Source organism: Pezoporus flaviventris, unplaced genomic scaffold (genome assembly GCF_033815535.1).
Source record: "Pezoporus flaviventris isolate CSIRO_AGI_PZ_B2104156 unplaced genomic scaffold, CSIRO_AGI_Pfla_v1 ptg000037l, whole genome shotgun sequence".
In the NCBI taxonomy this organism is placed as follows: Eukaryota; Metazoa; Chordata; class Aves; order Psittaciformes; family Psittacidae; genus Pezoporus; species Pezoporus flaviventris.
The window spans coordinates 23,577,182-23,604,862 of NW_026892585.1; the positions used below are offsets into that span (position 1 = coordinate 23,577,182).

Genomic DNA, 27,681 nt, shown 5'->3' on the forward strand with positions numbered 1-27,681 from the left:
TAACTCTTTCTGGTAATAAAAAGTCTCAATTACTGTTCCAAAAAGATTCATGAATGGATTTCAATATCCAAACCTAAAATTATAAAGAAAGAGGAAAAGAAAAAATTCTGAACAATTTAGGAAAACATAGAGAGATCTACAGGAAACTCAAACATGTATGAAAATATGAATAATTTATGACTGGTTGAGTCAGAAATATACTTTTATTTTAACCTGTATGAGCCATACACCACAATTACAATGCATCCATTTTCCGACAGAATGTGGAAAGACTCTTAAGTTAGATTTATATATAATCATCCTCAAAGTATTTTCAGGAGCTAGCAAGAAAAACAAATTGATTTTTAAATAATTTTAAATATAACCCAACAATGACAAAAATCATTTTGACTGCTTGTCACAACCAAGCTATTTGCAGTTTTTCAGCACATGTAACAGAGACAAACCAGAACTCTTTGTTTTCAGTATCAATGAACAAAAAAAGGGGAAGGAAGGGTTATTAGAACCCAATTTGCTTCTACAAAGAAACATCAACAGTCAAAGAAAAACAGCAATTATAATAAAGCAATGCTAAAAAAAACTGCACAGTATACAAACTCACATCAACATGAAGCCAGAGGCCATGCTTTTCACAGATATCAGCGATTTTATCCAGAGGATCAAATGCTCCCAGCACTGTTGTGCCTGCTGTAGCACAGACAAGAAATGGTGCTGACCCCTGCAATAGGATTCAAAACAAAAAATTGTCATTTGCACTGCTCATCTCCCCCAGTATACCTGTGGAGTTAGTCTAAAAAGGTCTAGGAATGTAGGACAAAGATGCAACAGTCCACATTTTAGTTTCCCAGCAGAAGGCACTGCATTCAAAGTGCTGACTCTTCTTAAAAAAGGCATTTTCCATTTCCAGTTAACACCATCCCAGGGCAGACTTCACCAGTTGTTTTTGACAGATGTTAGTTTTGTCAAGATCAAAACATATCAGATATTTGACATCTCTCTTCATACACTGCTTTTCATTTTACATTTTACTACCATATTTGCTGCCATTCTGCTGACTATAACAAAGCTACTCGCTCAGCCAGCAGGCTACCCATGCAAGGAAAAGGCTCATCCCTCTAGGTTTTGCACCTGAGTTGCCTCTACATTCTCCTTCTCTGCTCGGTGAAGAGGAACTTCAAGTTAGGGAACATGATTTGCCTTAGGCAGCACTATCACATACTGCAACTGGGACAGTCATCACTGTCTGGCCCCCATGCCTGATCTACAGCAAAGCGCTATTCTCTTGCTCCTACCCATTTCTAGAAAACATGAAGGGCTGTAGAATATTAGGAGAGGCACCACTGACACTCAGACAGTTTTAAGGTTAAACAGCCACGTTGTAGTGTCACACAACCATCATAAGCCATCCATTTTGGTTTCAATGGCTTTGCTCATTGCTTTCCCATTCAACTAATAGCAGGGGTGCAATTACAATAGCAGACTAGGTCACATACCCTTGCAGATGTAGGTGGCTGTGCCTGCTTAGAACCTGAAACTGAAATAATGGAAAGAATTGATGGAGTCTAATCTCCACGAAACTGAGGGTACCAGCCCTAGCAATGACTGTGCAGTCTCACTTGCCAGCAGCTACATGTTGAAGGAAATCCCCTGCATTTCAGCTTCTGGCCCACAGCATAATGCTGTTACCAAAGAGGCACTAAAGTTATTATTAAATTGTACAGTCTGGGATACCTGGAGTTCATTTGCAGTGAATTAAATCTCTCAGATGATGTGTCTCTGTTGACGTAACTCAATGTCCCTTCACTGAAATTAGACATCAGCTGAAAAAAAATCAGACTCTACATGAGTCTTATGTATCTTCAGCTGAAATCTGAGCCCTCTTTTAAACATCTGCTACGGAGAAGACAAACAGGCTTGAGTCACGTTTACACACTGGCAGTTTTATACTTCTTAAACAGAGCACTGTTAGAATGGTACATAATTATGATTTGTTGGTACTTTAAAAAATCCTTACCATTTGCTAAAGCAGTGAAAAATAACCTTGGAATTAATATAATTTAATCCCATACATTCACAAAGAATTACCAACCTATAATTCACTTCTTGGTCATTCATTCCTAGCACAACCTACCACAAAAGTCAATCAAACTTACAAACCAGCCTGAAGCTCAAGTCCAAAACTTTTGCAAGTGAGGCATACGAAGATGTATGTGCTGCACCTAGTTTCTGTCAGCGTTCTCATCAATTTTCTTCCACAAATACATCAAAGTCAGAGGTCCCCAGCAGCCAGCAGGTAACATGAGTGAGTATGGGGAAAAAATCTAGGATCTCTACAAATTTCAAAGCTTGGTACCATTACATTTATCCCACAAAGAAGGGAATTAAATTTTTATTATTCTTGACAATATAGTTATATAAATCTTTCTGACTAAACTCTCTAAAAAGAGACCTAACATTCTTGCTATTCAGAGTTTGTAATCATTTTGTGTTCCTATCACTAGCAAATATATCCTCTGTTGTCTAGAGTGATTAGAATTATTTACTGTAATTCACTGAAGTGTCTTTCTGCAGAAGTTGTAAAGTAGCACTTTATCAAGGACAGACACGCTGAAGCTGTGATGAAATTAAAACCTTCCAATATACCTCTAATTTCCATTAAAATGCAAGTGAAATTGTTTTCCTGTAAGCAGAGTATTTTAACATAGAACATTTGTTTTTAAAATGCAGAGCACCATACTGAGATTGACCTTTTTTTAAAACCAGAAATGTCCAGATTTCTTGCAAATAACCATTAGATTTATTTTATTAACAAACAAGAATTACATTTTTGCAAAAGAGCCCATTCACCTGACAGCCTGCTTCCTCTTGCTCCATTTTATTTCAGTCTTTAATTTTTTCTCCTCCAGCTTGCTCAAGTGAGTAAAGTACAGCTTGTCTTCCACAGATAACGGAAAGTACAGAAAGAGGCAAGCGAGAGAGTTTGCTAGGTCACTAGGGCCACCATATATTAACAATTATGCTGTTTAGCATGAAACTCAAAGAAGAGATGGTTGTTTGGCAGAAAACAGATCTAAATCCGATCTCACTGAAAGGTGCTATGACCATGCAAGTGCATGACAGGAATGCCTTGCCTTTTCTATAAGCCACAAAGTAGGATTCCCAAAGAAGGTATCAACAATACCACGGACATTGCACTAGTTGCCTGGTGTTCGCAGATAGCAGAATGAGGGCCAAGCTCTGAATCATAGAATAGTTAGGGCTGGAAAGGACCCTAAGATCATCTAGTTCCAACCCCCCTGCCATGGACAGGGACACCTCACACTAAACCATACCACCCAAGGCTTCGTCCAACCTGGTCTTGAACACTGCCAGGGATGGAGCATTCACAGCCTCCCTGGGCAACCTATTCCAGTGCCTCACCACCCTCACAGGAAAGAATTTCCTGTGTATATCTAATCTAAACTTCCCCTGTTTAAGTTTTAACCCATTACCTCTTGTCCTGTCACTACAGTCCCTAATGAAGAGTCCCTCCACAGCATCCCTATAGACCCCCTTCAGATACTGGAAGGCTGCTATGAGGTCTCCACACAGCCTTCTCTTCTCCAGGCTGAACAGCCCCAACTTTCTCAGCCTGGCTTCGTACGAGAGGTGCTCCAGGCCCTTGATCATCCTCATGGCCCTCCTCTGGACTTGTTCAAACAGTTCCATGTCCTTTTTATGTTGAGGACACCACAACTGCACACAATACTCCAGGTGAGGTCTCACAAGAGCAGAGTGACCCGCTGGTCACGCTCCTTTTGATGCAGCCCAGGATACGGTTGGCTGGTCCCTCTGGATGGCATTCCTTCCCTCCAGCGTATCAACTGATCCACACAGCTTGGTGTCATTGGCAAACTTGCTGAGGGCGCACTCAATCCCACTGTCTATGTCACCAGCAAAGATGCTGAAAAGACCAGTCCCAACACCGATCCCTGAGGGACACCACTCGTTACTGGTCTCCAGCCGGACATTGAGCCATTGACCACAACTCTTTGTGTGCGGCCATCCAGCCAGTTCTTTATCCACCAAGTGGTCCATCCATCAAATTGATGTCTCTCCAATTTAGAGACAAGGATGTCGTGTGGGACAGTGTAGAACGCTTTACACAAGTTCAGGCAGATGACATCAACTGCTCTACCCCTGTCCATCAGTTCTATAGCCCCATCATAGAAGGCCACCAAATTGGTCAGGCAGGATTTCCCCTTAGTGAAGCCATGCTGGCTGTCACCAAGCACCTTGTTGTTTTTCATGTGTCTTAGCATGCCTTCCAGGAGAATCTGCTCCAAGATTTTGCCAGGCACAGAGGTGAGACTGACTGCTCTGTAATTCCCCGGGTCATCCATTTTCCCCTTCTTGAAAATGGGGGTTATATTTCCCTTTTTCCAGTCATCAGGAACTTCACCTGACTGCCATGATCCCACTACTCTGATGCACAAACCACAAGTGAGAAATAAGGTGAGCCTAAGCAAGCTAAAAGAAGATGCTCTATACCTTAGAATTCATATTCAGTTCTCCAAGCTCTCTAAAATAAATTATGTTGACTATAGTAAGCGTTATCTTACAGACTATGGGAATGTATGTTACAATGTTGTCCAAATACACACATCACTGTATTCCCAAACACTGGCCTTTGACTCTCTACTTGCAAAGCCCCTGGGGGAAAAGAGACGGAAACTCTACACTCTTGCTACAATACTAGGAAGGACCAAATTTAGCATTTGTAGCTTTTACGATAGTTTTAGAGACTAAGCCTTATGTTACAGCTTGCTTACTGCAGAGGATAGAGGAATAGCTGCTGTAATTAACTGAAAAGCCTACAGTTTTAATTTACTGGTTACGGAAAACAAATACTGCATTTTTTACGTAAAAAAGGATCAAGGGCAAAAAAAATCCTAGAAGAAATGTACTAAATACTTCAGAGCAACACTGTACTCTGGACTTTCATTAGTACTGAACAGGCCATGGATTTTTTCTCCCTCACAAGAGTATAGCGCCTAGAAGTTTGTGGTAAACAGACAGTACCTGCAAGAAACACACTGTTACATTAACTACCCTAGTTTTTAAGGCTTCATTCACTGTTTTCCTTCCTTTCACTCAGACACAAGCACACACACAGTCTGCATACACTCCCCCTCTCACCCTCATGCTCTCTCTCACTCTCTCACCTCTTTCCTGGCCCGTTGGACTTGTTTCTCCAGTTCCTCAGGTATCATCTTACCTCTAAGGGATACAGATTTAAAACTTTTTCAGTTACATTCAAATAGGTTGATTACGTAAAGCACTACTGCATTTTTAAAAAGATCAGAGACCACAGCCATGGCTTTTGCTTGCTTACCTTTCATCTGTTTTGATGAAGTAAACATTCTCTGTACCAATACCCACGAAGGAGGCTGCCTTTTTCATGGAGTAATGACACTGTAAATGAAAGAGACATGAAAAGAAAGTAGTAAGCATGCAATTAAAATGAAAGAAATTTCTTAGCATAGAAAACAGTGACACCAAAATTAACAGCAGCTAACAGTCATGACATCAGCATATCCTAACACACTAAGCAAACTGACAAAGCTACAGCACCAAGACCATCTTGCATTTGACAATGACACACACTGGAGAGAAAAAGACAAAAAAAAGATGCACAACATGTTTAAAATGTGGGTTTAAAAAACAAATATCTATTTCATACTTTTTTTTTATTTTAGTTTTTCATTAGAATGAAAAGCAGAAATTCTGAAGTGTCATCAGGGAAGAATTACTAATTGCTTCAAAATGTTTTAATAGAACTAAGAAGTATCAAGTGTTAGGAAATGCATGAGAAGAATGGTCTATTTGAACTCAACAGTCAAAAAGTAACTCAGAGGTCTGAGAGTCCAAAAGCACCATGTTTGGAAACTGGCCCCTTAATTAGGATGTACCTGTGGATACATCTAAAGCCTCTATCACTTTATCGTTGTGGTATCCAGCGACAGGATACTATGCTAAACTGACCCTTGTCTTGATCCAGAAACTCTGTTCAGAGGGTCAAGGAACTGAAGTCCTTTACTTCAAGGACTGAAGTCCAAGACTTACTAAAGCCTTTAAATGTGGTACAACTGGGACTTCCAAGGCTTTCAAAGCCCTGTCTCTGCAACACGATCTGAAAAGGTTTTTCACATAACCATGGAATCTTATAAACCATTATGCAAGTAAGCAGACTTTAGACAGGACTTAGCACATCTTCAAAAGTTAATATGGATTTTGCACAAGGTTCCAGTCTGCATTGTCCAGAAAATGAAATTACCATTTCAGCAAAGAATTTTAGCTAGGTTTCATCAGAGATGTCTTTGAATGAGGATCAATACATGCAGCCCACTTCTCAATTTGCACTGAACAAAGGGAATTAGCATTATGAAGCCTGTGAAGTGAGTGTAAAAGTTGAGGTCCCTTCACAGGCTCAAAGGATGTTAGAAATGGGTGTTTATTCAATCAGAATGTGGTAACATGGCTCCTGTGGGAAGGATACTCAAGCTCCCACAGTCCACTCTACTTATTATAAGCATTTTTTTTCTGTCAGACAAATATTCATGGTATATCTTGCCATATTTCCAACATCACCTCTATAAGGACCTACTCTACCATGGATACTGTTACTCTATCATAAAAACATTTTGTTTCATTCTAGAATAAGAGGATGCTGATCTCATTTTAATCCATCTTCAAGATTAGCCTGGGAATTCAAGATACAGTAACCTTCTTAATCTGAAGACTTTTTTTTATGTCAAAACCATTGTGAGTAACCTGTAGCATGCCAAGTGCCTACCCAATCGCAGCAACGGAGCCAGTTTTGAGAGTATGCAACATGAGCGGACTTTACAGTTCTTAGGATCAAGATCATCCAACCCTTGGATTAGTACTGCTCTTCTCAAAAAAGAAAACTGGTTCTTTTTCAGATTACTGAGGAGTTAAAATAACGCATACTCCAACAACCACAAAAATGTCTAGAAAAGCCACTTTTTCATACAAGAGCTGAAGCCAGGTGGTTAATTAATTCCATTTTCTTCCAGAGAGTTCACACAAATACAGTTACTGCAGAACATAATTATGAAAAATGTACAACATTTTAATGTGTGGGCATGAATATATTATGGGTATTAAGGGCTGTCATGCTTATTTTGGTGAGATGGATCATCTCAAAGGGCTCTTTCTCTTTTTGATAAAAAGGTTTCCTCTACCATCGCCCACTTTTTACACACATACAAGAAAGCTTAATTTTGTAATATGACACATCCACAAAGCCTATAGGGCTCATTCATTTAGACTGTTAGAAAGATAATAACATACACAGGTGGATAATTAGTCTTACATTGCATTAAATGACATCAATAATGGTAATAACGTTTGTAGAGTGGCTGAGTGTTGTTCAGTAGAATTTCACAGACATTTTCAACTGATTACTGAATCACTTGAAACACAAGTTGCCTCCATCACTGATTTCTATCCATTAGGTTCAAGTGAAAGGTAGGAATCACCAGGAATAATGAGATTGCTCCAAACTGAGAAAGCAGTAGACCTGCAAATTCAGTATACTAGTAATCAGGTATTTTATTATAAAAAACTGTATGGGAGACTGGGATATAGATAAAGTGGCTTGAGCACCTGAAAGATTATACCAAAAAGCAGAGGTAAAGAGAAAAATAAAGGTAATACCAAAACAAAACAGGATGTGAGATACATTATTTCTTGCCTCCACAAATACTTCTGTTTCCTCTTGGAAAATTTTGTCAGGTCTTCAGTAAGACCAAAAAAGGACAAGATTTATACTACTACATCGACTTGAAATATGCTTTCTTTGATGAAAAAGTAATCTTCTAGTTATATTGACTGAAAACATACAAGAATGTTTTTTCACCATCATTACCAGAAGTCATTATGCTAAACTACATGTATCATTTTAAGAAAAAATTACCAGAGAACATTTACCAGCTCCAGTCACAGCGTTAACTAATTCACTTGTTCATAGTTCCCTTTCCATAAAGGAAAAAAGTATCCAGGTGAAAGGTATTTTTGTATCTAGATTATAAATGTAATTTCAAATAATGATTTTAAACACTGTGAGTTCAGATTAATCTTGCCATGTCTTTTTCAGTTTTGTTTGTTTGGACACATTATTAGATCTGTAGCCATTTTTAGCAAGAAATTGATGCCTTTGAGCACAAGATCAAACTGAAACAGTTCATGTAAGATGTGCTGCTGTACTGTTTTAACTATAGCTACACATAGCTTTCATTTCCTAATGACATTTGCAAAGATAAGGTACTTTCCTCTTGTGCTCATTAAAACAGAAAATGAATTTGTATTTTCTTGATTTTGAAAAGTTTCCTAGAAACATGATTGCGTAAAGCTATCACGTTATTATAAGACTGTTATATTACTCATTTTTGCCTGTTGTAATTTCAACTGGGAACAACATAGTGAGTTAATGTTGTATTCTCTCATTTTATTACTTTCATGATCAAGTTGCACTGGGAAGGAATTTAGTTTCATTGCATCTAAAAAACTGCTCACATCAGCATGCATATTTCAACTGTTTACACACCCCTCTCCTACCCTCAGTTACTCAAATTTAGCAGATTTCTACCTTTCAGATCAATGCAATACATTCTAGGGTCAGAGAAAAGTTCAGATGGGACTCAAAGAGCAAAATGTGGTAAAAAAGTTGGGTGACATCTGTAACTACAACTGTATTCAGCTCCCACAGAGACACAAATCATGCCACAATAAAGTGGGATATAACAATTTCTCTACTACCGCTAGTGTATCAAGAGAAATCGCTCTGTAATGGTCCAGCAAGAGAACTACAGAGTAGTAGTTTAAGCAATGTTCATTGTGTATCAACATAATTTTAAGCAGCTAAGCATCATACTTGCAGGAACAAAGAGACTTTTTATTCCTGAAGGCCAAATGGAACATTTAAGGACCTTGGGTGGGCCATGCATTAAACAGGTTATCCTAGAACATACGAAAAACACATAACCACAGATCACATAAAGTTAAGTGACTGACAAGTCTGTTCATCCCCGTGCTCTACAGCAAGGAAACTCTTTCAGTCTGCCAAGTGCCAGACTGAAACTTTGGGACTTGGCAACTCAAGGCAAAAATCATTTCATTTGAACAGGGTTGAAGCCAAGCTGTAAAATGACACAAGTGTATTGTGCAGCCATGTATTTTAACTCCTTATCGATACTCTCAGTTTGTTATAGCTTCATGGCTTCTCCATGCCAGCACCGTTTGCCTGATTCAGGTTGAAGATGTTAACAAGATACTAACGGTCAAAAGAGTGAACACATGTTGTTACTTGCTCCAGGATAATTTTTAAAAAATCATTTGCTTCTCTCTCTCTCTCTCTATATATATATATATACACATTAAAAAAGGTACAAAATGCTAAATAAAGGCTCCAAATAGAAACAAATAATAAAAAAAAAATAAGATTATGTGACACGAACACTTGTGTACTTTTCTTCAGTGTGGGTTGTTCATTACATATATTCTCAATATGACGTATCAAGGTAATATAACTTGGACTGAGTACAGGGGGATCTAAAATAAGTATATATGAATATGATGTCTAAAAACTATGAATAAACACTGGAGATCTTATACAAGAGCCACAGTTCTAACCACTAAAAGTGGCATGTTTACAGCAAATTGTTATCATGTACTAAAGACCTCATGGTTTTGTGAATCAAGGAAATTATTAGAGACCAAAAGCATTGCCTTACAACTAATTTAGTAGTTTATTTTTCCTAATCAGTCCTATGTTTTATGGTTTTGGTCTTTCTGGTGAAGCAAAGACCAGTAAATCAAAATAAATGTACTGAGAGTCAAATAAAATTTCTTTTGTTACGAAATTAAATGCTTGTTTGTTTTATGAAAGTATACATTTTAGTTAAATCTTGCAATGAAAAAAAAATATATTTCATGGTAAAATTCCACATACTTCACTGCAAAAGCATTAACAGAACATGTTTCGATGTCATTTTTATTTCCATAGCTGTTTTTAAGATCTAATATGACAGATTACTATGAACTGGCATGCAATTTCATATACACACTTTTCAGAAAGAAATAACCTAAATATTTTTTGCCTGGGAAAAAAAAAAAAGAATAAAAAAAAAATCCCTTTATTTAGGACATTTGGATTCAGTTCCAAAATATATGTGCTGTCTTGGATAACTTACGCAATGCCTCCATCCCTCAGGCCTCTTCAAAATAAGCCTCTTGTCTATTTACACTGCAAACTGTTTGGAACATAACCTTAAGAGCTAAAATTATTCTAGTAACTACATACTTTCTAGTACAACAAGGTTCTCATTTTCACCAGGACCTTTACATAGTGGAGTCAGAATAAATAACCACTTTCTACTAATCAAATGATAAACTCTTAAAATTGGAGGGACAAGAGAGGAAAAAAAATGCCTCAAAAATTAGCTTCAGAATACAAGTATGAATATAACTCAATTTCCCACAGGCGGTCTGGACAGATATTATTCAAGAGCTTTCAACTAGCCACATAATTTTAATTATTTAAAGAACTGTTGCTCTCAGTTTCTTCTGAAATGCTTTATGGCGCATTTGGCTCTGTAGCACAACCAATCTGTATTCAGTCATAGGGGAGAGTGGGAGCTGCAGAGAGCCACCTAACAAGTCCACAAGTGTTCAGCTTAGTACAAATGAAACCTGCTGAAAAAAACCTTTGACATCCATAACCTACCTATGGCTCCTACTACACTTTATGCTTTGAGAACTCAAACGCTGCAGACCTCCACATCACACCACAAGCATTCTGCTTCAGGTTTGTCCCACCTACAACCAATTATTTTATCAAGTTTCCAAGAGCAGGAACATCTGTGCTTGTTTTCCAAAAGCAAGGAAGCTTCTGCAGAGAAATCTACCATCAGACTTCTCCACTTAGCTCTGATATTCCATATGCATGAGGCACAGAATCATAGACTCGCAGAATGGTTCAGGTTGGAAAGGACCTTAAGATCATCTAGTTCCAATTCCCCTGCCATGGGCAGGGACGCCTCACACTAGATCATGTTGCCCAAGGCTCTGTGCAACCTGGTATCAGTGTATGATGACAAATTTATTGTACCAGAGCCCCATCAAATATACAAATTATATCAATTTTGCAGACATTTGGAAAAAGAAAAAAGTTTAAAAAAGCTTTCTTTTGTTTGTTTTGTTTTTACCTCTTCTGATGTGAACAGGATTAGTCTTGGCAAACCTGAAAGCCCTTTTTCCTTTATCTCAGGACAAAATTTATATCTTGCTAAGTTCATAGCATACATATTAGAAACAGAGCCACCTGCAGAAAGAGGCATACAAATATCATGTTAGCCACAGTCCTGTTTTCCCTATTAGGGGAAAAACAAGAAATCAACCAGACTGTCCATACTGTTAGCCTACAGATGCATCCATCGTAGCTTAATTTCCCCCAGAAATTCCCCCCCTACAGATATAAAAAGAACTTCGGGCTTTGCAGCACGTTTAGAAACACAGCATGTTTGAATGATCTTTGGGGATATTTCCTAAAGAATAATAACTGTGCCCAAACAGTCCTCCCTGATAGCAAATACCTTGCAACAGTTCCTTCCCATTTATACTGAAGCCATGCCAGCTCAGCTGCCCACACCAAGTCAGGCTGTGGCTGCACCATACAGAGCCTAGGAGTTCCCTTGCACAACCAGGCCTCACAGTATTCTGATGGGAAATGGGGGGGGGGAGCTTTTTGTTAAAAAAGAAACCAAAAAACAACACAGTGAGTGGCAACTGGAAGATCTGAAAGGTAAGATCTGGAAAGGTTTTATTCTCTGAAAAGAGCAAACCCAAATTAATAAGAAAAACCTTTACATAAATCTAGTACCAAAAAGTACAAATCGTTTCTTTTTTGACAGTGTCACAGTATATTTTAGTTATGCAATTCTGCCATAAAAGCAAGGATTCTACATGTCAAATCTGGAGGGGGGATCATTATTACGTTAAAAAAAAAAAGGGATGTTTAGTTTGTTTATTTTTCTACTACTCACATGTTAAGATAGAATTACTGACCTCGTTTTGCTTTTGAGTGGCTTAAAATCATATACTTATTCCTTTTCTCAACCCTAAATTAGATATAACAACTTCCTATTGAGCCTAATAACTTATTACCCAAATAATCTGTGGAACAATATTCTGTTTCATTATTTCAATACAGTGGGTTGGAATGCTGCTTTAGAGAACATTTGAAAACTGCATCAAGAAGCTTAAGGTATAGTTGGTTGGTTGGCCTTATCGTAACGTTTAGTAAAACCATCAAAACTCAATGGAGTTAAGCTCATGACACTCCCACTATGATAAACTCTGGTTCCCACAGTTGATAGGCAGGATACATAGACCAGTGCGCTCAGGCACCACTATTTGGTGTCTGGTATACAAATCAGCTCCCTCTCTGTCAACCAATACGATTCAGTCCAATGAGGCTGTTGTTATTGTTGTTAATAAGGTCAGGAAGGGCAACAGTTACAACCAATTTCCACATAATTATATTTAATGCAGAACCGATCAGATTCACATAATTACTACTAGAAACATGTAAAATATGCCTGGATTAAATAGTTGTGTGTGTACATCACTAGATTTTTACATGCATTTTCAAATATTCGTCACAAATTCAATGTTCATGAAATTACTGATATTAGTTGGTTTATATCATCTTGAAATCTGAACTGTTCCTACCTGGATTAAATATACCATCACCTTCTTCCCAGCCTATGAACTCAATCATTTTCTTGATGACTGCTTCTTCCACCAACAGAAACACAGGGGACACTTCATATGTGTATCTGAATGAAAAAAAAACAACCCACCGTGATTCATATTAAGACTACAGAACTCATGCCATAGTAATACTGGGAAAACTAGATTAAGGTTTCTTGCACCTTTCCCTTATCTATCAGAAGCTGACCACTATCAGCAGTAGAACTCTAAATACTGTGGATCTGACCCAATAGAGCAATTGCTTAGTTCCTGGCAGCATCACATTGAGCTTCAGTTCTCAAAGTAATACATCAGGGTTTTCTTTCAATGTAGGTCACATGGTTAGATTTCAGCTATAGTAATCTATTTCAAAGCAACAACTACTTTTTGTTTGGGCTTTACATTTGCAAGTAGCAGTAGACAGGTAACTACTTGCACTCAACTCCATGCAGAATTCTTCAAAGGAAATGAAGAACTCAGGAAGTCTTATTAATTCATTTTTATGCACCAAGTAAGATGAAATTCTAGGTTTAAAAGCATTGAAAAACTAAGATCTCATCTCTTAAACCCCCTTTTACAAACCAGGAAAATAGGGCCTCATCAGATTAGCCAACCTCTTGAGCTATTCATCCAATGTATACTGTTTTCTCTCCCACATTCCTGCACAATTCTTACCTCATCTATAATACTGAAAACAAATCAGAAGGGGAGGAGGGAAACAGGAGGAAAAGCTGTTATTTCAAAAAGTATGCTGCCAATACATCACCAAGAGGACAAAGAACTATACTTACACACTTGGGTTCAGTGCTTCTGTAATGAAACGAGCCACTAATGAGTAATAATCTATTCCAGCATACAGCTGATTGAAAAATCTTGGGTGACCTGAAAACACAGATGAAAAGCAAGCAGTGACAGGATATACATGAAAAGAAAATGTATCACAAGCCTTTCTCAGTTGAACACTGATCACTGCAAACCACAATTCACTCAATCATTCTGTCAGTATTTTCTGGATTTACTATCCTTTTTTTTAGGTTAGACAATCCTTTGAAAGCAAATTTGATGAGCACTTTCAGGTCCCAAACCAAGGTTTGAGAGATTTAAGTAGTGCACAGAATGAATGTGGGTTGTTCATAAGTTTTACAAATTAAAAAAAAAAAAAAAAAAAAAAGATAATTAAGTATACACAGTGGCTTTTAACAGCAGTTTTTAAAGGCTGCAATGGATGTTCAGCCAAATTTTCCTAAGCAGTAGCATACAGGAACCTGCTGATCCCAGGCAGCCAGAGGTAGCATAACAGCTTGGAAAATCTTGCTGCAGACTTCAAACAACATTTAAGAGAATTTGTTTACTTGCCGTGAAACACTGAGATATAACTAACTATGAGAAAATTTTATACTATTGCTGACTGTAAAGGCAAGTCAGCTTAGCAGTGGTATCACCACCTTAATTTTAATCCACAGCATAGTACTATTACATGCAAAACTATATGGCTCCATTTATGTTATATCTGAGGCTTCAATAAATGTTTGCACTTGAATTAAAGGCCATTTGCACAGCATACTTATGTATACAATATCCTTTCTAAGCTGATACAGTGAAACAAATGGAAAGTTAAAGGCAATTTGCAAAAGTAAGATAAACAGAACACTTTCCAGTTACCCAGTAATTATATCTGCATATTATTAATGCACTGCCCCTGTAGATCAGTCCTGCTATTCTTCTACAGTTTTCAATGGTATGAGTTCACTCAAAATTATTTTACAGTTTTACTTTGTAGCAGAGAGCATGCCCTGGAAATGCACAAATAACTATCAAATGTCCCTCTCACTTTTCAAAACACTGCCCAAGCTCTGCCACATCTGAAATTCTGAGCTACTGAACCACAGCTCTATGTCCTGTTGTTCATCCATTTTCGCTAAGACTGAATTATATTAGACATGATGCAGAAAGGCTAGCCACAGAGAACTAGTCCTGCAGAGACGTGTTCTGTCTCTGAAACACTGCAGGCTTTCTTCTCAGCACCTGGAACAGGAATTACTGCCTATCAGCAAATTAACACCCTGTAAGGCTATTGCTCAAAAACAATAGTAAATGTACGGCAATCATCACTAGGAAGGTATGAAGGCAATGACAGTAGCTCCACTCCTCACCACTCAGACTGCAGGAAATCACGCATAAAAGTCCTTCTCCTGCCTGATTGTTGTACCTGTCTAGGTGACTTTCACTAGACTTCAAAATGACAGAATCTACCATTAATGTCAATGGCATTACATGAATTAGTCTTTTATTAGTTTGCCACGATTACACATTTTAGTCAAATCTATGGTGACCAGCAAAACAAAAAATTCATACCCTTGGTTTCCTGAAAAGTGACAAAATTTCATAAACATTATCCTGTCTTCCTTAAGTTAGCATACAAAATAATTTCACTAGAAATCACATTCCTACTGGTTTTGACGCTGTACTGTATAACATCCCGGCAGAGCTGCAAGAGTTTCTGATGAGATTCTCCAGTGTCCCTCATTTCCAGATCAAGTATCTGCTTCAGTGTTTCAGGGTCTTGCCATTCACAAACCTAGTGATGGAGATGGGGGGATACCAGCAGTGAGCATGTTAGCCAAGAGGAAGAGGTTATAAAGGTACAAGGTAACACATTCAGCACTGTGTCTTGGGCATTGCTTGACCATAAACATTAGAGTGGGGAATGCTGGAAAGCAGTAAAGCAGCAGGCCTGCAGCTAAATTCTATCCTTAGCTAAGGATTTATAATCACAAGATTTTCAGAAGCTGTTCTGCCAAAGGGTGGGAGTAATTAGTGCACACCTAAAGGCAAGCATGATCCATTTGCAGCTCCTCTTCCCATATAGCATCTTAAGAGGAGGTTCTGTGAAACCCACAGCAATCCCAATGTTGCCTTTTCACAGTGGTACCACATCCACTCTTCCTCCTTCTCCAACACAGGTGCCACTGAGGAGCAAACAAGTATCTCCCCCCCCACCCGAAACTAGAAAAACACTGCACTCGTTTGTCATCTGACAAAAGTGACCATTGTACTCTGAGAAGGGGGGGGGGGAAATCATAATTTTCTGCCAAATATGTATGTTAATTATGTTATTGAAAGGTTCTGCAATATGACCTTTCTTAATTTGTAAAGCATTTCAGAGCCAGAGGTAGACTAGAAGTAATTGTGAGGCTAAAGTGCAATAAAATAACAGCTTAGACAAAAACTGATTTACTGTTCATTATCTCTGTTACAAATTTGCAACAAAGGTGTATGGCTTTACCTTTTCTGTTACATCATCAGCTTTCTGGATGACTTCTTCCATTATAATCTTACAGGCGTCTTCCACAAACTTCTCTCCTGCTCTTGAGTTCATTATTGGACCATTTAGGATGACCCCATCCACCAAAATAGCATTCTTCTGGAGCATCTCTGGTTTGCAAATATCAACTGTAAAATGAATAAGTCATCATCAGAGCAAGGCCTGGGCAACTAATTCATAAACTAAAAAAATACTCTTTCATTGATGAAGATTTAGTGAAGAAAAAAAAAAAAAAAAATCACATTGACTTTTACATATACAAAAATCCTAGATTTTGGTGTAAGAATCTTTGCAGTCAAAAAGCCAGATATGTTACTTCAAACCTAGACTGTTATTATGTAGTTAGTAACAGACTACTGCATGGTATCTGCCGCTTTCTGTAGCATATAAAAGTATGCAAGGCATCTTCCAATCACAGAGGAAAACATAAATACAGTTCCAGCCCAGAACATGATACAGCTGGATAAACAGAAATAAAGTGCAAGATGATAGGCATTTTTGTTAGCTGACAAAGTTTTGTTTCCTTCCACATGTCATCCCTTTTTTCATTAAATAATTTTTTATTTTAATTTCCCATATGTTTATGCTGCTCCTTCCCACCAGCCAGTCCCATTGATCAGTGTCTTCTGCATCCTTTGCAAACTGTTTCACTGACCCACACTCCATGAAGACAAAACCTTTTGAGATTGCTGTCAATATCACATACCTTGTACTTCTTTCTGCCCTTATCCTATTATGTACCCTCAGTCACTAATTACAGTAATTTGCTGTGCGGATTATCATGTTTATTCAGTTCAATGACAACCTCTTTCCTCTCCCTAACCTTCATCCATGAGATGTACTTTCCTGATGTGTTCCATAAACACATTGCTACTTCTTCCTTTACATCACTCTGAAAGCACATCCAAGATGCTCATAAGACACTGGCCAACACCAGCAACCACGTATCTATTTCATGTATTGATTTCCTATGGCAAGATCAGGACTCCAGTCTTAACACAAGGATAAAGATGAAAGTGAGACCTTTGGAGATATCAAAGGAACAGATGTACGAAACAGTATAGTGCCAAAATGAGAAGCGGTAACTACCATATCCAAATTATCTAGGTTACAGGCTGCATCTGTCCATTGATCTCACCTTAGCATAGCTAAGACCTATGAAACGAGGCAGCACTGAAGGATCATCTTCATCTACAGTGAGGATGGGGGAAGGGTAAAGATGTATGGACAAAGTTCTATGCCCAAAACAACTTCATTTTCTGCATTACATTTTGCTCCAGTTATGCAGTACAGAAAAAGGGTATCTTTTTAAAAGGTCTAAACAATGAACTGAGTTTCCAGAAAACTGCCAGACACTGCAGTATGACACATTCATCATGCTTATCATAAGTTCCTCATGAGCAGGAGGATATGGAAGAACAACACCACTACCTAGAGAGGTGCATGATTTTGAGGTCCATTGATTGAAAGAAACCCTGTCAATCCCATGAGCTTTTATTTATTGGTGACTCAGAGAAGCTATTCAGTTCACTTTCACTTATCAGACCAGAACTGATAACATAAAATTCTAACATAAGATGGAACTTCAGGCTTCCCATAACGCTTGTAAGAAAAATGAGACCCTCACCCTCTATATCTGAAATTACTCTATTTTTAATCCAAAAGGGCAATATACTAAGTTTTGTTGAACAGAGTAACCTTCAGCACATTTTTATAGGATAGGCATAAATGTTCTTGTGGGACATATATAGAACAAGCAGGTAAACAGTATTACATCAACAGGCAAAGAGGGAAATCAGATGTCAAAAACATCGATTCTCATCATGCTTCCCAACACATCTCATCATGCTTCCCAACGCACCATAGCAGAGGCACTGTACAGAAACTGCAGCTTTGAAAAAGTCTTGGAGGTTTCTCTGAAAACACAAGCTAGTAGGTCCACTTTACAACACTTAAAATATCAGGTATTAACAAGCCATCAGGTCTTTGGGCAGACAAAAGGGGATATTTTTGGACTGATAGTTACTTGATGTATAAATAGCTGCCTTAGGTATTAACCAAAGCTTAATGTAAATACAAAAGAATCTCAGACTTTACATCACCTGGAGATTACACCATATCAAAGTGTTTGTTTCTATGGAAAAGAAGACAGGATCTAAAAACAGTTATACAGGAAATGATTATCTGTCACAGAGCACAGATATTGATGCCTCCTTTGGTTACAAGAAAAAACAGACAGTGAAGCACTAACTTTTTTTTTTCCTCTCTCTGCTACACCTTTCAGGTCTCTGCTAGAACCAGAGCTGTGCAAAAGCTTTCCATTGGTAATTCCATCCACCCTATTTCTGACACTTTTGCATAGAGATGTGATACTAGTGCTTCCATGACTTTACAATGGCCTCTTCCAGGGATTCTTCGAAAAGCAAAAGCGTAACTTTACATTGCTTTTTCTACCAAGTCTTCAGGGAACTGTGTGGTAGGTCTAACAGCTCCATATTTGAAGTAGGTTTGTTCACCTCTACACACAGTTTTACTGTCTTCATACAACACTTTGTAGAGCCCAAGGAAGAAGACATCCTCTATAAAATAGGTGATAGTCTATCGCTAGTCCCAACACATCTGTGTTGGGCCTCAGGCATAGCAGAAGGGTCAGAAGGAAGTAAGGGAAAAGAGCCTTCATTTAAACAGCAATTTACCTGCATAAGGCTCAAGCAAAGGGTTCAGGACTTAGCCCATATTATAATTCATTAAATAATTTACTTTGCAATTATTTACTATTTTCTTAAATTTTTGTTATTGCTATTTCAATCTGAACTTTCTGAGCTAAATTCTGCCCTGGAACCATACGACTATTACTGGAAATTAATAGGAGCAATTATTTGACAATAAGTAGCTAAATCAAGACCCAAACATACACATTTTCTGAAGAAAAAGGTCTTCAGGTTTTGCAAACCAATGTTGGGTAGATACATTATTCCCATCCCTCATGATTTTACTGCATATCCTGGGATACTTAATCTTCTGCTTCTAACTGTCTGACTTCTGAAGCTCTTGTGAGAATTCAAAACTCTACTGAAAAATAAAAGTGTTTTCTCTTGGTTGCAGTAAAAACCTTAAAAAGGAAAAATAAGTAGATGATAAAAGTCTGAATTTCCATAACATTTTTTTATCACATTTTTTTAAAGATCCTATGAACAATTTATTACATTTCAGATGGGTGAACCTCCAGAAAGATTTAAGGTTCACTTTTTATGTTACTGCACCCAAGTTAATTAGCATGCCTTTAACACCTTCTCAGAGCTCAGCATCCAAGTTAACTCATAGACTACCTTTATGAGCTGATAATCTATGTTGTCTCCAAGAAATAAAATCATACCTCAAATGCTCAAAACATTATTTTCCAAGAATTTAAGTTAAAAACATATCTGTCTCAAAAAACCCTGACAGGACTAAAGGAATGCATTCCACATTGAGCTCACTTCACAGAAACAGCACCTTGTCCATACACCTTTTTTGTTTTCAAACATTGCAGCCAATCTATATAGAGATGTGGCTGCAATAAACATATTATTTTCTATTGAAGAATACAAAAACAGAATCCTAAACAGACTCAGAAAACAGACTTCCAGAAAGTACATCAAATGCCATTTCAACCAAATGGCTTCAGGCTTGAAACAGAACTAAAACTTTACTAAATGGAAGTGCTTAAATCGGAGATTAAGGATTATTGACTGTTCAAGGTACCTTTCTCCAAAAGAGAAGATTCAATCCCACTCCAATTAAAGGGAATTGAGCATTTAACCACTGGCTTCAGTAGTGGCAGAATCAAGCCCATAACTCTCACATTTCATACTGAATGAAATATTCTATTACAGAAGCCTAAGGATTTCCAACCGACATTTCATTTTTACGATCAATATTATTTTCCCAGCAGAAAGCATAAATTAAAGCTGTAATAATGTACAGAAAAATAAACATTTTTTTCAGATGTTTCTATATCATTATGTAAGCACAACCTCGAATTTTTAAAGCTGCATCTGTGTTTCCATAAACATACAGGAACTTTCACTGATAAATTCTTGCACTACAAAAAGAAACTGGAGGTTTGTACTTGGCATGTTCTGACAACATTTGGGAGTGTAGAATAAAATGCCCAGAAGGATCTACTGCTTGCAAGGAAAAGGCAGAAACAGAAGGGGGTGGCTGTGAAAAAGTAGCTTGTGCGTGAATGCCAGAGCCAAATCCTATTCAGCTTACACTGTACTAGCATCACTGACTATTTCAGTGAGTGTAAAAGGCTGGCTATGACCAAGGGCTCATTTCTGCTTTGTAACAGATGCAGTAATAATTGACAGCATTAATCAGAAACAAATTTTACATTCTTCATTCTGTATGACAGTCATGGTTCTACTTTCAGAAGAGCTCAGTATTTTCTTTCAGCGTGTCTAGCAAAAGAAAACAAGTGAACTTCAGTGTCAAGACTCCATGCTACCATGTTTAATGGATTATTGTAGTGCCGTATCATGTATCAAAGTGTTAAAACACAAACCTGTTCTGTGCTATGCAGCTATTTTAGTCCCATGGTGTACATAATCTTTAAAGACAATTTTGTTTCTTTAATCACCACTTTCTGTATGCCTATGACAGAAGTAAAGCCACTCTAGTTTTAAGGCAAAATACATGGTTTCTTGGTAAACTGATCTCCCAGGCCTGTTGCCAAATAAAGGAAATGCAGATTTCTTAAAATCAGTATATAAACTAACTCAGTGCCCTGGCAAAACAAAGTAGGCACAGGTACAGTAGAGCTCGTGCAATTGCTCCTGTATTATGTGTTCCTGTTTTGCAGGTTTATGGACTAGGCCTGTGGATAGGGAATGAGTTGGGCGCTTCCCTTCAGAAAGTCTGCAACAGCCATCACCCACAGGAATCCTCCAACCGTTAAAATGCAAACGTGACCTTTACAGAGCAGGACTCAAGGGAAACAAAAGTGCTTGTGTCCAGACTCAAAGGCTCCTTAACTCAATTTGAGCACACTGCCAGCACTGAACAGCAATAGTATAAACAACGGGTCCTATTCCCCAGCCCACACCCAAATTTCCCATTCTGAAAGGAAAGGTTGGGACAAGAGAGAGAAATCTAGGGAGGAGTCCTAGGGATTACTATCTGACAGTGATTGCAAGGTCCACACTAGGAGAGAGTTTCTGCTTCCAGACATGTTTCTAGAGTCCTGAGGGGCACCCTTAATAGCTGAATGCCCATGACATGTTGTGCCCATTCACTGCATGCCAAGCACTTTGCTATACACAACGGTTTATGCTAAAAAACAAAATAAAAACAATAAAAAAAAGTAAATAGCAGACAAACGTTAAAAAAGAAGAATCAGGAATTTTTATGCAGCCAAACCTCAGGAACTGATGTTAATATTTAATAACAACTTCTCAATGCCCTAACCAAGTAACTGCAGGAATGATTCATGCTGTAACATTTTCAATTAAGAAGAAAGGCTGTGGAGAATTCAAATTCACCTTGACGTGAAACTGAGAAACAGCAGATGCCAACTATGAAATGGAAATCCCAACTCCCTGACCCCAGTGAGATTCTCTCAGCTCACACATTCTAATTTTTAAGATCTGCCAACAGTGTAGGAAGCATCTGAGAAACAAAATGGCTTTTATTTTAATTAGAAGTTGCATATCAATAATGAACATTTAATGACTGTCCCTTTTTTCCATGGGAAAGTGAATATATCTCACCACCCAAGTCAGTCACAGGCAGTGTGCACAGGATAGAAAAGTTAACTTCAGGAGTCTGAGTTCAGACAGAATTGACAAATGTACATGTGACCCACATAATATAAAGGACCCCTGAGATTTCTCTGCTTCCCACTGTAAAAAAATGAAGTGAAAACACAACTGGGGCTTTTATCCAAATGGAAATCCTGCCATTTGATTTGAGAGAGTCTACAACAGCCTGTAATTTCATGCAAGAACTATATTTTGGGTCATAATATAAAAACTATTTCTAACTCCAGTCTTTCAAAAACCATCTAAGAAAGTAATAATTTACTAAAACTGAGTTTTCTGGGATTCAATGCAAGTTAACAATGCAAAAACAGATGAAAAGTCTAAATTTTGTTTTAGGAAGTTTTACCTCTACATTCCAGTTACAGTCAAAACAACTTTTTTCCCCTCAGTTTTTCTTAACATTACTTTCTTAACATTTCCGTATTTTCTGTTTCCTACAGAGGATTTCCTAATACTGCTCACTAACTTAGATCTACAACATTGATCTAAGATATGTCCTTATTTACTAACACAGGCAAACTAGTGCATAGTAAATCAGGATGCAATTTTCCAGCCCACTAGATCCTCTGAACCAGCTCCTATGTAGATATTCATAATTTATTAGCATGTTACGTATAGCGAAGTAGTTCAATCCACCTTCAAAATGAAAGAAGCTGCCTTGCACAGACTATTATAACACTGCTGGTCAGATCAGCAATGATCAGCCACAAATGAAGGACCCAAGCTCTGGACCCATCATTTCAGATCATGCCTGCCTCGGTTTTCCTATCTGGCTTTGGGAAACCACTCCTGAGCTGCAAGAGGCCAAGCTGCTGGGTGACCCTACACATTGGCAAGTGGCAGCTGAAGATACCAGCAGTCCTTTTCACGGGCAGCAGCCCAGATGATGCCTGGTAGAAGCACAGACTTGACCATGCTATGCATACTAGGGATGACCAATGAGACTGTGTAATCCCTGCCCAGGCTGCTGAAAGAGCCCCAGAGACCCTTACACCACCCGCAGTCTGACTGCACCCATGTCTTCTGTTTTTCCTCTAAGGCAGACAAAAGATGGATAACCTATTTTGAAGCTTTTTTTGATCATACCAAAACTTTAATCAGTCATTTGAGATCAGCATCAGCACTGCAAACAAATACCAAGTACACACAGCATTTGCTGCTTGCATTTTCCCCTTCAGGCAGGTGTAACACCTTTATAACATGATATATTGGTCCCAAAGGGGGCTCAATAATCCCTGAACAATGGAGTACATTTGCTTGAGAAAAATAAGTTTAAGCAGCCCAATGAGACACAGATCTTCCAGGATAACTAGTGGAGGGATGCCAAGCCGCTTATAAAAAAAAAAAAGAACACAAAAAAAAAACCTTTCTTTTTGAAATCCTGAGATTTGCCAATGGATAAGATCATATTTATTAGGCTTTGTAGCTTACATAAGGCAAGACATGACAAACGACAGAAACTTCCAAGCTTTGGAGCCAAAAGCTCTTCTGAATGATCTAGATTTAACCAACTACTTTGTAGAGTTATTGTTACTTGGCTGACAAAAGACCCTGGCCACTAAGCACCACTTTCTTCATCATATTTATGGCACTGAAAAATCTCTGATACAGTGATGTTCTCTTTAAAGACACCCCTATTTGCTGACACTTGACAAGGTTTTTAATTTCAAACAAAACAAAAAACCCACAAGATCACATATACTCAAGAAACAGTAAGAAAGATGGACATCCATAAATTTGAACCAAGTCAAAGCCACCTTTCATTACAATTAGACTAGCCCTGACAATAATCTCCACTGACATGCCACAAAGCAACAACCATTTGCCTTTTAAATCCATTATTCCTTCATTGCACATGTAAAAAACCCATTATGTTAAAATAAGGTAACTTGTGTGCACAGATGGGAGGGAAAAAAAGGGGGAAAATGGCTCCAATTTACCCATCTCTTGATGACTATCCTTGAGCTATCAATGCTCTACAAACTACCTCTAACAACGTCTATGGTTTGTGAAGCCTGAAGAGGTAGCTTCTGTAAGCTTCTGTAAGCATTAGGACCAACTATCCTATCTGACTGTGGGGAGAGGAGGAGTCAGAGAAATACAAAGACACATATTTCAAAACATCTATTTTTTCTGTCTTGAACATGTAACAAATGCTTATGGAAATACAAATGGTCTTTAAAAAAGCAGGCTGCTTAAAATATTCAAGGGCAGGGAAATTAAGGCACATGAAATCTAAGCCGTTTAATAGGCAGTAATAGCTGAATCAGTATGCAACAAGTAATAGCTGAATCAGTATGCAACAAGATCTCCCAATGCATTAAAAAGTGACAATTCTTGGCTGTATAAGTGACAGGTTAAAAGATGTCTTAATCAAGAAAGAAAAATTATTTGTTGAACTTCTCCAAATGTCAAATTAAGCTTCTTCACCAAACGCTCATTAACTGCCAAGAAAATTCTTATTAAGTTTAAAGCACAATGAAGGTACTCACACATAATGGCTTTATTTTACTCAAACTTCATTTGTTGCAAACCGATGCTTCCCTTCCTCTGATGAAGTGATATTAGCAAAGATCCTTGTATCTTTTTTATCAGATCTTAAGACACAGGAGAGATCCTATCCCTCTGTTCTGACCACAATACTAACCTGAGTGTCACACTACCACAGCCTGTTTTACCACGCTTCATATTACACCTGTGTGAGAAGGCAATACAGCAACAGCTTACCATGAAATAAATGTTTGCTGACTCATCTCCCCAGTCTGCTGGCAGATGCAGTGCATAATGCCCCAAATATACCATACACACACCAAGCATGCAGCAGTTCATAAGTTAAAAAGCAACATATTGCATAAACGCTGGTTGTTTCCCTCCTCTTGTGGTTTCTAGCTCTGACTCTGTTTATTGTACTTGATGAGCTAGTAACTTGCTTGAGACTCTCACAATACTCAGGCTTTAAGCCCCACAAGGGAACAACTCACCCTTTTTTTTTTTTTCCTCCAAACACAGAATTCTCCAGGCTTTCTCCATGCCAAAACAACCTTGGAGAAATGCCTTGATGACAAATGACAGAAGGATATACACAGCCAAGAACCATTTCTGCAGCTAGGAGTGGGAATCTAGAACCTGATCCCCTCAATAATGGAATTTTATCTTTTGCGTTAATGGAAGCATAGCCTAAAAAATCTTACTCATCCCTGCACAGTCACTAAGGTTGCCCTTGTGGGTAGTGGTGATAACGTGAGAGAAATTAGGCTCAATTACCAACAAGCAAGATGAACCTTACAAATGCTCAACTAGTGTCGCCTTGAAGAATGCTCCCACTGCATTCATCACAGCAGCCACTGCAAAGGTAATGCTACGCACATCCAAGTTTCCACTTCAACTGTGTCCACTTTGCCAGCTGCTCCAGCTGTGCAAAGCAAACACCGTGGTACAGCTACAAGAGGCAGGTGCCTTTAGTCTTTGTCTCCTAGATGTTTTCTCATATAACCTTAAATGGTAGGAGCACATAAAAAGCAATCCTGAAAGGAGACTGCCCTCAAGGAAAGCCTTAGTGACTGCAGGGATGAGTAGGAAGATTTTTTAGGCTATGGTTTCACTAACACAAAAGCTAAAATCCCATTAATGAGGGGGCCAATTTCTGGATTCCTACTTCTAGCTGTAGAAATGGTTCTCGACTGTGTATATGCTGCATATTTGCTAAGCTTCTCCAGAAGCCTCATTATTGTATTAGCCACAGGTCTGCATTCCCAACTGTTATAAAGATACGGGCAACTTCTTATTTTTCATTACATAACAATGCAAGAGTCTCCTGTCAATGTAAGCAAACAAGTTAACTTGATAACACATTTATAAAAGGGGATTATCTTCTCCCTCCTTGAGACCTTTTGCACCAAAGCAAATCACTGTATCATCATGCCTTACACTGGTGCCTGGGAAAAACAAATAAACGAAATAAAAGGCACCACTTTTTAAAGATCATTTATTTCAACAAAAATACCATGCTGCAATGCTTCTATAATAATTGTTGCAAACACTATACCCTACTAAACTGTTATGGCAATGTAATGCTGCATCATGGTTTGGACTGGAAAGGACCTTAAAGCTCATCTAGTTCCAACCCCTGCCACGGGCAGGGACACCTTCTACCAGACCAGGTTGCTCCAAGCCCCATCAGCATGGGCTGGTCACCTTAACAAAAGGTTAGGGAGAGAGATTCAACAGGCAGCCCTTCTGTTCATCTCCACACACTACTGGGCTAGTTTCTGAACCAGGGGAAAGCCTCCTCGAAGGCAGCATTACCCCTCCCGCACCTCGGCTGCAAGCCGACCCTGCCTCTCCCCTGTGCCCGAAGTCCCTCTGCTCTCCACCCCGGGAGTAGCCACGGCGGGGAGGCTCCCGGAGCCCCCTCACGCCGGCGGCCGGCAGAGGAAGGGGTGAAGAGCCCCGAGCGGGGCAGGCAGCGACGGGCTACCCTCTGCCCGCCTCCCCCGAGCCCTCCGCCTAGCCCCGCAGAAGTCGGGAAAGAGGAAGGAGAAGGGGGCTGTGGCCCCGCCGACGTTTACCCTCCATCTCGCCTTCGCGGTGGGAGCTGGGTGCGGAGCGGAGGCACCTTCCGGCGTGGCACTTGCCGCTCCCTCGCCGTCCGCGGCCGAGCCAAAACCGCAGCTTTCGCCCCGCACTCCCGCAGCCGCTCGGCTGGTGCCTCCGGGCTGCCTATTAATACCCGCGGCGCAGCTGGCCGCCTCCTGCGGCGGGGGGAGCCCTGGGGACGGCCGGGCGGGGAGCCGTCCCGCAGGACTGCTGCCAGGCGTGAGGGGAGCGGCGGCGTCGGGCTGCGGTAAACGCGGAGAGGCGTTTTAATGCCCGGGAGCTGCCCTTATCCTGGAGTCGGGAGGCTCGTTGCTGTCGCTGCTTGTGGCAGTTTGTTCCGTTGCCTCCGGTGCTTTATAACCCGGCTGCCAGACCCGGCAAGCTGCCCACCGCGCAGCAGCGCCTGGCCCAGCACCGCCGGCGGCCAAGGGCTATTTTAAGGCTTTCCTAGTGAGTTGTGGCTGACATCCTTACTCCGGTTTATTCGGGCCACCAGCTCCATTCAACGCGCCACAGGCCTTCTTCCTGCGCATTCCTTTATGTCCTTTATATGGAAAAGACGAGCTTTATTTGCTTGTCATTGCTACCTCTTTGAAAATACGTTTTCTTTTTGACGAAAGGTATTAGTGCTTTTGTTACATGAAGCCTCCAAAACTTAACTGCCAAAATCCCCAGATGCTTATATCTTAAGTTAAAATTCAGGCCTGGTTAGTCTGGCAGTGATTTTTGGAAGCTGGTGAAATATTCAGGTATGATTTAAATATTTATTCACAATGGTAACAATCAGGCATTGGAATAATCTCCCCAGGAAAGTGGTGGATTCCCCAACACTGGGGAACACTGATAACTTCTACAACTTGCAGAAGGTAATTTTGTGGCCCAATAGATATCCTCATTATGATAGATAAAAGTGATAGATATCGCTAAATTAAAAGTCTGTAGTTGCCTGGGAACAAGTGATCATGGCCTGATTGCATTCATCACGGGTAAATGAAGGACAGCAGAAATCAAAATTACCTAGCTGCTTCAAAGAGCTAATTTCCACAAACTAATAAAAAACAAACAAACAAAAAAAAAAAACCAAACAAGAACAGCAAGGGAACTGACAGGGCAAAGCATGTTTAGTAAGAACTCCAAAAA

General features: G+C 39.2%; 1 protein-coding gene across 2 annotated transcripts in view; it reads right to left on the reverse strand.

The window, feature by feature from the left end:
• Positions 1–26,632, reverse strand: part of GADL1 (glutamate decarboxylase like 1) — an 83,282-nt gene extending 56,650 nt beyond the window's left edge. Inside the window, exons 1-10 of one of the 2 annotated variants that reach the window (XM_061465008.1) lie at positions 26,514–26,632; positions 16,965–17,033; positions 16,103–16,269; positions 15,268–15,394; positions 13,608–13,698; positions 12,796–12,902; positions 11,271–11,386; positions 5,375–5,454; positions 5,205–5,259; positions 602–718 (exon numbers count right to left, since the gene is read on the reverse strand). In XM_061465008.1, the coding sequence (XP_061320992.1) occupies positions 602–718; positions 5,205–5,259; positions 5,375–5,454; positions 11,271–11,386; positions 12,796–12,902; positions 13,608–13,698; positions 15,268–15,394; positions 16,103–16,269; positions 16,965–17,001 (897 nt within the window). In that variant the 5' untranslated portion in view covers positions 17,002–17,033; positions 26,514–26,632. The remainder of the gene's footprint in view (positions 1–601; positions 719–5,204; positions 5,260–5,374; positions 5,455–11,270; positions 11,387–12,795; positions 12,903–13,607; positions 13,699–15,267; positions 15,395–16,102; positions 16,270–16,964; positions 17,034–26,513) is intronic. The other variant, XM_061465009.1, reaches the window with a different exon arrangement.
• Positions 26,633–27,681: the final 1,049 nt, after the last annotated feature.